Source organism: Sparus aurata, chromosome 12, assembly GCF_900880675.1.
Source record: "Sparus aurata chromosome 12, fSpaAur1.1, whole genome shotgun sequence".
Classification (NCBI taxonomy): Eukaryota; Metazoa; Chordata; class Actinopteri; order Spariformes; family Sparidae; genus Sparus; species Sparus aurata.
Genome location: NC_044198.1, coordinates 22,655,823 through 22,669,607, shown reverse-complemented (window position 1 = coordinate 22,669,607; position 13,785 = coordinate 22,655,823). Strand labels below are relative to the sequence as shown.

The following is a 13,785-nucleotide window of genomic DNA, read 5'->3' as shown; positions in this document are numbered from 1 at the left end:
TCCCATGGCCTACATTCATCATCCTGTCCCTCGAGGGGCTTTATCTACTGCAGTGTAAATTGGCAGTAATTGTTTATCATTCAGTGGAATATTTAGTATGTGTGTCTAAGATAAAGACAGCCTGTTTGTGTGTGTGCCTGTGACAAAGACACTGCTGGCAGCATTGATTCACAAGGGCCTCGGGGACTTGCTTCAGTCACCTTTTTTTCTGGGGGCCGTCACCTCTCCGGCTGTCACCTTTAGTAACGACACCCGACAGCCCGGCTGGTGTGTGCGTTTTTTTTGGGTTTTTTTATGTGTGTGTGTGTCCGTGTCTTGCTGTGTGCTGATCTAGATCTGCATATACCTCCTTCTCCGCAGGTATCAGTCTGTTGGTGCCTCACGGGGGGATCGCGGAAGACACTACCTGGGAGATGTACATGATCATCAACCAGGAGGACAGCAGGTGAGGGACTCTCAGCGAGCCTGGCGCAGTCTGCTTCTCAGGCTGCTCTCTTTTAATCTCTCAGCCCGTCGCGTGGCATCTCTCGTCACCTCCTCCTGCCACGTCATCCCCTCCTCTCTTTTTGGAGAACAAACATGCACACGGGTTCCTCACATGCGCCGTACGCATCCATGTACCGCCCTGACGCGGGCAGATTCCCACCCAGCATGGGATCCTCGCTCATCTTGCAGCAACTGCAGGGGAGGACATATGTGTCACAAACGCGTTGGCAGCTGCAGACAGATTGCGTTACTGCCTTAAGCAACTGTCTCAGCAGAGAAAAGAGACACTCCTCGACTCTGCTGGCCTGTTTTGTGTTTGTAGACGTAACTGTGACAATATCTCCCTCCATCATGACTGGTGAGAGTGGTGAAAATTGTGCAGTCATGATGATAGGCGATATTGATTCGGTTTTTGGTTCGCCGCGACGTGATATGCCACAAAGTTTAGATGACTGCTGCCCGCGAGCATCTTATTTCTGTGACTTTGCTTGTCAAGATTTTTCACAAAGCTATTACTTGAGGGAGAAAAATGGCATGATAGATAAGAACCGTTTGAAAAAAGGAGTCTAATACCTTTGACTTCTTTTGCAACGGAGCCTCAAAAGCTCCCTGACAGACGGGAGTCAGTTTTTGGACACGTTTCCTGATTTATTGCAGACGGTATCAATGTGTCAGGGTATGTGTGTGAAACCCTGCTAGCAAGATATCACCTTTACAAGACGGCTAACCGCCCGCGCTTCTCGATGAAATTCGATTTCTACATCCGACGGAGAATCAAAAGTGACATTTACGGACATCTGAAATTCAACCGTCATCTCGCTCCACCTCGACTCCCCCCACCGTCAAGTCCCTAGGGTCATCTGGTTAGAGATACAGATCAGAGGTCACTGTATAGGTTATGGCTCAGAGCTCAGTTAGAGGGCTGGTTATACCCTCCCCTACCCAAACTCTCCCCCGATTCAGCCAAGCTGCTGCCCTCCAGCCTCCTGCTTTGCTCTGATAAGCCTGATGCTGTTTACTTCTCTGGCTGTCGTTTAAGAAGCTGCAGGAGCCGTGCACCGCTGAGCTGTCAGTCAAAGCCTATCTTCTGACAGCCGCAGAGTCCGCGGGAGAAATTGGATCCTTTCTTCCCATTCAAACCTCGGCCATCTACATAAGACGATGCTTTCCCCCGCAAAGAATGGGAATCGATCAGCTCTGGCTCGGTTTCAGGTGTTCGCGAGAGCTTTTCCGTTCATCCTCTGGGCTTTTTTTACAAGGTTGTTTTGTACGCGATCTTCTCCGGCTCAGCGGGGGGGACGGCGGGTAGTCCAAGGGCAGAATCAGAGCGTGCGACAAGATACGGCTGGTACGATGCGACTCACACGAGTTTGAGTTTTTAAGCATATTTTCAAGGTAACTCTAAACTCAGTGGTGTCAGTCACACTTGCCTGAAAATAGGCTTCTTCTGGTTGTGATTGCGGTTGGTGGTTGTTCTTTGATGTCTTCTTACATGTGCTGTGTTGTGTGCACTCCAACTTCATCAAGAACCAATACCTTACTGAGCCTCTTCCTTAACGTTGCCTTAAACCTGCCTTCATTTATCTTCGCTGCTTCAGGGGCCGTTGCACTAGCCGTAAAAACCCAGCGCCGCCTTATGATCACCTCATCGAGATGTTTGTGGCTAATGTGTAAGCAAACAACTGCTGATTTACACATCAGCGCACACACAGCAACATTAGCATTATTGGAGTCGCATCACTGGCCGCTTAACAAATGTTCATCTCCTCTTACTCCTGAGGGAAATATCTTAAGCTGCTAAATGCTCCACTATGTTCCCCAGCCAGTCACCAATTCTCCCTGTCTGCCATTTGTTGCCATGCAGGTGGTGTGCAGTCGGCTTGTTTTAGAGATTTTTTCTGCAGAAAAAACACTTGAAAATGACACTGCCGAGAGCAATGAGAGTGAGAATGAAACAAAACAGTTAGTTGTGTATAAGCCAAAGAATTAATTCAAATTAAATCCGAGCGACAGGTAACTGCAGAGCTGGGCGTTAATTCTCCTAATGGGTCACGATCAGTGACACCTGTTATATTATTAAAGATGTGATATAGAACGTTTCTGCGACAACCAGACCTTTTGTTATGCTAACGCTTACAAACAGAGAAACTTTAAAAATTGTATCCAAGGTAACGATGCATTTCATTTGGTCGTTTCAACTTCCGGGGTCGGTGAATGTGACTTAAAACGTGTATATAACATCACCTGGTCCATGAAACCCTGCTGCCTGCATCACGAGGATATTTTTTCATCTGTCGTTTATTTGAACAATGAAAACAACAACTCCCATGATGCCACGCTGCTTCACAAGTTCATCAAACTATGTCCTTGTTTGTTTTGACGGAGAGACCTCGAGTGGCAGAAAAATTCCGTACAATACAAAAATACAACAAGTAACTAAAGTTGGAAAACATACAAAACCATAAAGGCATCTATTGAGCAACATATTAAGGGTGAACTGACATCATTTTATGCATCAAAGTCTTTTAGGGACTAAAGGTGTGCCTCCAGAGGGAGATGCACAAAATCTGATGAACTGCCTCCAGTAGCTTTTTTCATTTGCTACCTGCCTAGCATGCCACGCTAACAGCAGCTACTGAGAATTGAGTGATGTTAAGTATTAACATTTGGCAAGTTAGTAATTAATTCAAGCTGTTCAAGCTGTTCACATTGTGTTCTGTGGGTCGTATCCAGATTAACAGAGACCCTGTTTGATTGAAGAGGGTTTGTTCTGTGAGAGCCGCAAATTAAATTCCATTCACCTCCACTGGCATTGACATTTGACTGTATGGTCAGACACCACGAGACCTTTGTTCTGTGGTTTGTTCCAAATCATTCCAGCTCAAACGTGCAGCTCTGTGGCTTTAATTCTATTAGAAAAACAGTATATGACCTCTGCAGGTAGGGGTCTCTCAATCAGAGCAAGCATCATGTTGTGAAGTAGCATGGGATCATGGGAGTTGCTGTCTTCATTGTTAGAAAAAAAAAACACAGCTGCCTGCAAAATAGAAATCTGTCTCAAGCGGGGATGTTCACGGGTGAGGTCACGATCTGAGGTTTTATTCACGGTGCGTTTCGTCACGTTCGCCAGCTTCCCTCTTCACCCTCTGACACTTCATCTGTTGTTTCCCCTGGTAGTTAGAGTGACAGGCAACCAAATGAAAAGAGAAAGGCAGTGTTACCTTGAATAAGATTACAGATTTTTTGTTTTTGTTGTTCCAAAACTGTTGGAAACATTTTGGATAATTTGAGTGCACAACTTGACAAAATGAATAACGAAGATCAAGTCGTTTTTAGAGAATTTAATGCACAAATGTCACATGTTGCACCACTGTGAGAGGTTTGAAAAACAGGCTGTCACACACTAATGAGGTGTTGTCCAAATGTTATTTTAATTGTGGTCTGAGGGAAGTAAAAAAAAAAAAAAAACAAGTGTCTGATGGATGCTGTTGTCTGGAGAGTGAAGGAGGTGTGCTGTGTTCTCTAACTAATAACCGCAGTCTACCATCTACAGTTAAACCATCATCCCGGAGTGATATCTCTTTTGTTCTCACAACCACAATCAGAGATGCTAAATAACCATCTTTAATCTTTGCTCACAGGCAATCTGGCTAATTACCATAGTCTCAGCAGCAGGTAACCTTGGTTTCCTCTGAGCCTGGGGCTGATTAGCACAAGAGTGCAGCTGCAGGGCCACTGTGCTGTCTGGAAGCATGATTCTTATTTTTAGACAGCGGGATCGTAACCTCTTTTAATTTTTTAGTGTTGATTGGTAACATGGCATAATGAAGGAAACTTTTCGCAGAACACTCGGCACCAGAAGAACTGTTAAAATAACAGGAGACAAACAACCTCGGCCGCACATCGCGCCGCGTGGAAGCGCTTCCCCTCTCAGCACGCTCATTCGCTCACATATCACACCTCACCTTTCCACCTCCGCCTCATACATAAAACAGCTATCACGCTGCTCGCAGGTAATTTTTTGCAGCGATGGAAACTACCTGAAGGTTCCTGCTCCGGCAGAAGTGCTGTTTCTTCATGCGAAGATTTCAAAAATAATTGTAGTTGTTGCTGACGACTTTTCAGGTAGAATTTGGAGAGAACCCCCATTTTCACAGCCAGTAGCCGTGTCCCAATTCAATGCTAAGATACTACTAGAAATACACAGTACACATACTACAGTAACTGTCTCAGCTGAACAATTAGGTGATTAATGAGATCCCTGTTCAAAAGCAGTTCCACCAATGTTACTCATTAAGATATGTTTACAGGTCTATGGGAGTACTGAAAAATATAGATAAAAAATAATTCAAAATAATCAAACCCTATTAACCCACTGTTTTTGTATTGGAGAAATCAATGCACTTTTACATTATGAATCAACAGGGAATAAAATCAGCACCAGTGGTGGTTAAATATGCACTTGGCTGGTAACATCGGAAGAGTCTAGTGAATTTTTTGGGCTGGTGGCAAAGAAAAGTCAATTTTGCTTAATGTGTACTAACAAGAAATAATGCAGGAAGGTGCTGATTGATTCGGTCCACTGCAACTTTTGAATGCCTCCGCGGCTTTGCTGATTTTGTCACTTTTGTCGAGGGGAGCAGCTATTGACCTGTTTTATGCATATGGAGTGTTGTGGTAAAGTGTTGGTGTGTGTTTATGAGGTGTAACCTATAAAAATGACACTCCCCATGTCTAGCTGACTCTCGCTCTGCTGGTGTTTCCTATCTTTGCATGCATAAACACGTGTGGGTCTGTGCACACTTCGCACATTTGTGATGCATCTGTGCCTGCGTGTCAGGGGTTTTGTCCCCTGCCGCAGCTGTATTAATGATGCTGAGAAATATCCATGCTGCTCCAGTGACAACAGCACCAATATTGTGTCCTGTATATGTGAGGTGTCCAGCCGGGCCAACTGCATGACTGATGGTGGTCCCATTGATTGCTCTCAGTCTTCAGGGCTTCCAGCCAAGATTGGGCCCCTGGCCAAGAGCAGCTTGGCCCAGCTAATCTGTCACCAGGCTGGCCAGAGCAGGCTTCATAAGCTCCATCGACCCACGAAGCTTACACGCTGTGTGCTAAAGCCTGTCCTCCCCAGCCCCACTGTCCATTAGTCTTGGTGCTTTAATCTTCCTCTATCTGTGTGTCTGTGTGTCAGCTAGTCAGGGATTGATTCATTATGAGTGTCCAAGGATTGCAGTTCACTTTGTTCATAGGCAAAGGGTCACACTCTGCTATCTGATTACTTGCTTAAGCAGTGATTCATGAGTAGTTCATGGCCTCATTTTCATACCGCATAAAAAACCTTTCAAATGCAAAGAAAAATAAGTTAATTTTATCATAAATGTTGCTTTAATATGCGCATGTACTGTTTTTGCAGCACTGTGTCCGAGGAGGAGGCGGAGATCTTTTTGAGCCCTGCAGTCACGTACGGCCCGCCAGGCCTTGACCTGTCCTGTCCCATAGCCATGACCATAGCCCACTGCGCGGAGGTTGCTGCTGATAATTGGACCATTCGGCTAAAGAGGCAAACGCAGGACAACAAGTGGGAGGTGAGCCGTTATTCTTTTAGGCTTCAGCTGTAATTATCAGCTCCCAAAGTCTCTTCTGCAACATCGATGCAGAATCTTCAAAAGAGCAAACATAAAGATTTCAGCAGAATACCAATACGAGCTGATAAAACATGCTACATCTACTCCGATGAAAATTTTCATCCCGCAGTGTGGCCATGCGAGCACAGAGCCGATTTCAGGGTTGCCAGCTCAGATTCGTCATTCTGCATAAAATTGGGCTTTTCGAGCTCTACCTCATGCTGTCATACATCCAAAAGAAATGTCAGACGGGAAGCAAATGACGGCTATTAGTCATTGACACGTTTATTTCTTTTGTCGCTTTAATGATAATGGTATTTTATAAAGCGTTGCTCTGTGAAATCGGCTGTACAGCTGTTCATAAATTTTGAACAGAAGCACAGTTTGAATTAAAAGGAGAGACAACACAGTTGTGTTTGTATACACTGCACATGGCATCTGTTTGTCTGTTTGTTTTTGTTATTTATTACGAGGCAAATCTGTTTCTGATATATACAAATGCATGTTATGGTTTCGTCAGTTCACTGTGATAATATGGTTTAATGTGCTCTGACAGGAACACACGCAAATGAAAGTTGTTAATAAAGACATATGGGAATATATTTCATGTTAATAATCATATCGGGGTCAGTATGATGTATTACATGGGGGCATTAGGGGTCCAGGAGCAGAGAGTTGTCCTCCTCAAATATCATTGTAAATACATCATTTTTAATAATATCATGTTATGCATTAATAGCACAAAACAATGTCTCAGCGTCCCGTTAAACATATACAGTTTTGTCCAAAGGTCTCACAGGATTTTGTCGCCGCAAATACATGTTGAAACACCACGGTCCGTTGCCAAAATTATCCCCTGGTTTCATAGTTACAAATGTTAAATACAGTTTCGAAATGCAATCATCGGCATGGCATCCATCCTCTCCACCTCCAGATATGAAAGTCAGGTCATAATAATTACTTGTTGTTTTTTTTCTCTGACTTGGACGGTGAAGTTGGAGGCATTTTAAGTTAAAATTGAAATTGAAAAGATTTGCATATTTATATTTTCTTGAATTTTTAATCACAATAGTTTCCACTTTAAGAACTTCAGTGCAGTAACTTCCTTTTTCCCTGCAGTAAACATGTCAAACACACACATTTTAAGTGTGCCTTGAAAAAGTGTGGGGACATTTAATAAAAAGAAGAAAAAAAACTTTCTAAAATTTTAATGGTCCCGTTCCAGTTTGATACCTCAGCATGCGGTCAGAAACAAATAAAACTGAGTGTTGCTGTTGTAAAAGATTCAAGACTTTATTGCCGTAAATACAGTGAAGTGCTGTGGCTGTGATTGCCGCTGTGAGATTTCCTTCTCACACCTCGCTCGCTTTCACTAAAATAACACCTCTGAGAAGTCCTTCAACTCTTTGCCCTGTTGAGCCACTTCACCATCTCACGGAGGCTTGTTCAGACATCTGACTTCAATCCAACCAGCCTCTATCCATTCTTTGGTGCCTTGTCGGCAGAGTAGACATTTCTTAGATGCTCTTTTAATGTTTAACTAACCTCATCAAAAAGCTTTGGGGACCTCATCCAGGCGGAGTGACCCCCAGAGCCACTGGGTTTGCGTGACCTTGGAGTGCCGGTGGCTCTGTCCCTGCCTGGTCTTTTCACTCCGTGTGACATTTACACAGATGTAATTTGCCAGCAGCCGTGTTGCACAAAAGGGAGCTATCAAAAGACCCATCACTGATGGAAGCTATATGCCATCGGAAAGGAGAGAATAAGAGAGAGAGTGAGTCAGAGGAGGAGGAGGAGGACGCAGACAGGTTCAGAGAAAGACGAGGAGATATTCTCTAGGAAAATGTAACGCGGTGACCCATCTCTGTCACTGCGAAATAATGAGCCCTTTATCTTAGGAAGGATGCTCACTCAAACCCTAATCTCTGGAATTAGCGATATAATAGGAGATGGAGGTCTCTCTCCCCCTCCGTCTTCCTCTCTCGCTCCGTCTGCCTCTCAGTGCCATTCCCATTAAAGCTTGCACTTTTGTACCGCCGGAGTTCGACTCCATCATTTCTCCCCGGCTGCCTGGCGGGGATGAGCTATGTCATGAAGATCCTTCACGTCCGCTGCAGTGCTAATGGGGCAGGTTTAGGAATCTGCGGGCCACTAAATTACCTCACATGGCCTGATAATGCCTCAGCCAGGCAATATGCAGAGGGGACCTGCGGGTCACTGTTATGTTCCAAAGGTGATTTAGGGTGGATTGATCACAAGATGACGAGCAATTGGCCATCAGATACAACTGCACCCCGCTAATCCGTTTTGTCAGTGTTACTGTATCCCCATCTGTTTTGTGAGCCATGTGATTATTCATTTGGCCCTCGTTCAGGTTTGCACAGTTCCTGATCCAGAGTCTGTGTCTGAGGGAAAGTTTTCCAGTTTACCGTCTGCGAGGTGTCTTAATAAAATCCTTCGTACCATACGGTCGCTCCTCATATTTAAAATGCTGGAGTTATGCCTCTCATGGCTTGTTACATAACTCTGTTTTCTCTTCCAGCCTATTTTGCAGGTAATAAGCTAATAAATAATAGATAGAATAGTAAAGCAGCATTACTCAGACAAGCACAGGCTGAGCACTGTTCAGCTCTCAGTTTGATGGTGAAGTTAAAGCCTCTTTCTCCCTCTGCAAACAAAGTCTTGGCAGTAATTGATTTGTTAATAATCATGATTCAGCGTGCTCAGCTCCGCTGTGTAATGTTGCGTGCTGATTCCTCAAAACCAAGAATAATCAGAAAGACAGCCGTTTAGTTTTGAGCTGTGATGATTAACCCTGAAATGAACTTAATGCACCCAAACTAAATCTCTTCTGTCTCCTCCCCATCAAAGGAAGTGATGTCAGTGGACGAGGAGAGCACGTCCTGCTACTGTCTGCTGGAGGCCCAGCGGTGCCACGTGCTGTTGGAGCATCCGGGCCGCTACACTCTGGTGGGGGAGCCGCTGAACCAGGAGGCAGCCAAGCGGCTGAGGCTGGCTGTGTTTGGGAGTCCGGATACCAGCAACTCTCTGGGCTTCACCCTCAGGGTCTACTGTGTGGACGACACGCCCGATGCATTTCAGGTACGAGTGAAGAAACAATCTGTTCCCACTTTGTCAAAGAAGAGCGGCTGAGACAGAAACTCACTTCTTATTATACCGAGAGAAATCTTCTTTGAGAAAATGAATAATGTATATCCTGGGTTTATCCATGTCCCTGATCCTCAAACTGCCTCATCTATGTGGAGGGAAAAGTTAGTGAGTAGTGCTGCATAATACGACTACAGTACAAGAAGTAAAAGAACCAAACTCAAAGAAACAAGCTCTGCACCTCCTGTTTCTCAGGGATTAGGTTTGTGTTTTTTAGTATCTCATGATAATCATTTTCTTAAGGAAAACATAGTTATTCACTGATATGTAAGTTAGCTATGATAATAATGTTAGTTGAACATTCATGCCAATAGAGCTTATTTTGAATTCATAAATAGAACATTTATAGTCAACCAAACTTTAGTTAATAGCTGTATCACAATATGCTGTATATAATGATGGTTAGTATGAAGTGTTACCCGATAGTTTTGTCAAAATCTTTTCAGAAAAATCAGCACTTAAACATACATCACCGTGATAAGAACAACCTAAAATGACTGAAACCATCTTTAGAAAATAAAAGACTTTAACTATACTGAAGGCAAAACAAGATATATTTCGTCCATTTTTATATACAGTCAATGGTTGTCAACACAATGTTATGCTAACATTAGCATAAAGCACTGCTGAGGCTGATGGGACTTCCATTCGTTTTAAGAGAATTTGGTCAGAAACCAAATAATTTGATAAAGTCAAATTGGGAAAAAAAGAGCCAAATTATGGTGTAAGTTTAAAAACTTAAGAGCTTGTCAATATTACAACGATTCATCCTGAGCTGGACATGAATGTCTGTACCCTATCCATCCAGTATTTGTCCTGACGTCTTCATCAAAACCACATTGTGTATGTTGTCACCAGCGTTTGCTCACTTTCTGACTTTTGTCGCAGAGGAACCAGTAACTACTCATACTGTGGTACAGTGGCATATTATAGTTGACGACAGTGCTTGTTGTGGCAAAAAATAAGCAAGTTCCAGTACTCTCCTTATTCACATGTTGCCGTTCAGGGAAGTGGGGTGAGGAGAAGGTTGCTCACTGGGGTAAAAGCAGCCCACAGAGCCTCCATCGGGACTGTCAGACTGGCCATCAGGTAGCACCAGGAATTCCCCCCAATGCTCCCAATGTCCAGTCCAACTCTGTTGTGACCCGTTTGCTGCTTTTAGTGAGTCGACCAAGTGCTTCAAGCATGGGGAGAGAAAAGCCGGCAGGCAAAACATAGAAATGTCAGCGACCAGCGGTGCCCTCCACCTCAGCAGAGTACCGGCAACTCGTGAGAAGTGCTGGTGTGCAAGAAAAACGTCACGGAAGGGCAAAGAGTAAAATGTAGAAGCGCTGGTGTGGTGAACTTGTGAGCACCGGCCCACTTCATGCACTGGCTGTTGAGACACTTCAGTCTGAAAGTGGTGGACAGAACGCTTGAAAGGCCAACAGGCTTAAATTGCCATCCATACAGCCTCCGAGAGAATCGGAATATATAATATGATCTTAGCGATTTTAATTGCTCGGGCTTGGCGGTGCGGCTCATGGTTTAGCCTGGAAGAACTGAGGTTTTTGGGGGGGCATTTTGTGCTCCACTGAAGATCTCTGCCTGTTCAGTAACATTGCCACTGGGAGATGCTTGATGACTAGGAGACAAAGAGGGACTTTTAATTACAAAGACAACAGATGCTCCAAGGTTGCTCCTCTGCCCTTTCTTTGCGTAATTCAATTTGCTCTCTGTTAATTAAATGTGTTTCAGCATCGCATTCCACATGACAAGTGTTTGAACGCGTTTTAAAACGAGACCCAATCTCAGATTGCGGCGCTGGCTCGTCAATGTGCTCTTGAATGGCTCTTTGTGAAAAGTTTGCCCTTGTCCTTGCAGTGTGTGGGCTCACTCACAAAACACAAACACACCTCTTTTTTGTTCAAGCACCCTGCAGCCAAAAAATGATTTTTTTGCAATGGTAATTTGTTGCTTAACTAGACGCACACTCGCTTTTTCTGAAGTGGCGATGACAGTCGTCCCTTATAGCCGCTACCCCCGCTTTTTTTTTTTTTGGGCTGAATTCGAGAGGCAGAACTGCATGCGAACAAAGAAAAACTTGGCTGCAGGTGCCAAGAGCCAGTTCACTCCACCTCTCCATCAGTGAGACATGGTTATTTGTTCATTTGTTCTCTTTTTGTTGCCTTTTGTGTGCGCTTCATACGACAATTAATTTCCCCGGTGAGCTTGCAGCAGGAATTGATCAGGTTTGTGACAGCCTGTATGCTTTGCATTCCCCCGCTCTCCGCGCTGTGTGACTGAGCGGATAAGCACCGTGCAGACAGGACTCGCAACCCCGCCCGTCCCTGTATTCCCAAGATACAGAAAATGTAAACATGCGAGTACATACAAACACACAGATGTTATTGTTCTCCGTAGATGTGGAAAAAATTACAATATCACAAAGCAGGAAGCCACAACACATAATATTGACAAAAGACTTTTGTTTCGCTCTCTGTTTATGTCTCCTCGCTGTGTACAACAAATATGTTTGTCTAACAATCCAGGCTGCATTGCTTCATCTGATTTTTCTACGCTCTGGACTTTTGCAGTGTGTCTGTTTGATGCATTTTGTGTGTGGTTAAGTGTTGTGAGCAGCAGCGGCTCTCGAGGGGTTGCTCTTGAGCTTTTCACCTTTTTAGGGGCCAATCACTCTGGATGCATTTTGAAAGCTTAAAAACGCACACAGTGCACCACTCAGCTTGTATTTTTGATTTACATCACGGTCACAGTAATTCTTCAAATTTGCAAAGAGCCCTGACAGATTAAAGTCGAGTCTTTCGAAACAATTACCAAAAGCCTGTGGTGTGTATTTGAATTTGTTTAAGGATTGCTGTTTTGTTTGATTTGGGATATTAATTGTATTTGTGTGGTGAGTGTTAGGATTTCTGAAACTGATTATAGCAAATGTGTTTTTTTGAAAGTTCGTGGAAGGTTGGTTCATGTATAGAGACTGAACTTGGGGGTTATTCTCATTTATTTCAGTGTTTTTGTTCTCAATTAATGGGTTGGAGTACAAGTATTCCAACATCGTACGTAGAAAGGTATTTGAGTAAATGTAGTTAGTTGCATCGCATGATTGTAGATGACCCAGTACAATGAGGTTATATGTGTACCTGTATTGGTGCCCCGTGTGAGGATACAGTTTCATCAACAGAAGCATTTTGATGTCCACAAAAAGCTGTGTGTTCTACCTGAGTCCAGACTTGATACATGGAGTCTATCAGCCATATAAAAATATCTGCCTTCTTTTCTCTGCTTCCCTGACCCTCGTCTCACCCCCTGAACAAACAAACCCACACCTCTCCTTATCAGGAGGTGGCAGTGGGCGAGCGCAGCAGGGGCGGGCGGTTGCTGGAGGAGCCTAAAATGATGCTTTTCCGGGGGAACACCTTCAGCCTCCAGGTGTCCATCCAGGACGTCCCACAGTTACTCTGGAGCATCAAGCCTTTCACCACCTGCCAGGTAGGCATTTGATAGTGTGTGTGTGTTTGTGTGTGTGTGTGTCAATTAGCTTAAGGAAATCAGCTTCACTTTGTGCATCTTGGCTGTGATTTAAACTTCATCAGGGTCACAGATCTGGGACGGGACTGTGCACTTTCATCTCCTCAGCCTCCTCTGTTCCTCCATTAGAACCCCCCTCCTCTACCAGTTTCCCCCTTTTTCTCACTTGGTCACATCAAAGCCAAAGGACGGCAGCAAGGGCACAGCAGGCGATCACTACAGCTGGCTATCTCACCCGCACACACACCCTTATGATATTAATTATGACTTCCAGGCAGGCGCACACACACACACACATGCATCTCATAGTTATCTTCCTAGGGGTCTATATACTGCATGTTCTGCTTTGCCCTGTGATGTTCATCCCACCAGTGACATCCTATTAGCCGTATTAGCCCACTGTAGCGCCTCCAGAATACCAACAAGGCTTTCTTGGAGAGGGAAGAGCCACTATATGAGGTTCCTGAGGGGAAGATAGCTGTGGGCCTTTTTATTCAGGCACTACTCTCGCCAAAAGGAGGCTTTTACAAGTAGCCATCCTCCTGTCTGATGGATCTGAAGAGCAGATGATTCATCCTTTAAAACACTGTTTTTGACCTGTTCTCACTGTGCCACTGTCTGGGTCACGCAGTAGTTAGTAATGGAAGTCGAAATTGGCCTTTTAAAATTCCATTCACTCCTAAGCTCTGTTACTTTTGGTGTCGCAGCTGCCAATTTTGGGTGGACGTGCAGTGAAAACGGGGTAAATTAAGCCATCGCCGTACTAATTCTGTAATCACATTACTGATCTAACAGATTGGCATTTACAAGCATATTCAAGGCATATTAGGAGTATCAGAATTTGGGATAGAAAACATAACAAGCCTACAAAGCGATGAATATGGCTTGGAAATTCTGGCTTTTAATGCTATGGGCTGTGCATGTACTGAAAAAGATGTTGAGAGAATTATTTTATGTAATTACATGGACTTCT

General features: G+C 44.2%; 1 protein-coding gene across 2 annotated transcripts in view; it reads left to right on the top strand.

The window, feature by feature from the left end:
- Nucleotides 1-13,785, top strand: part of LOC115592562 (netrin receptor UNC5D-like) — a 201,848-nt gene that overhangs the window by 175,013 nt on the left and 13,050 nt on the right. For both annotated transcript variants that reach the window (XM_030435469.1, XM_030435470.1), the window contains exons 12-15: nt 361-445; nt 5,906-6,077; nt 8,988-9,218; nt 12,624-12,773. In XM_030435469.1, the coding sequence (XP_030291329.1) occupies nt 361-445; nt 5,906-6,077; nt 8,988-9,218; nt 12,624-12,773 (638 nt within the window). The remainder of the gene's footprint in view (nt 1-360; nt 446-5,905; nt 6,078-8,987; nt 9,219-12,623; nt 12,774-13,785) is intronic.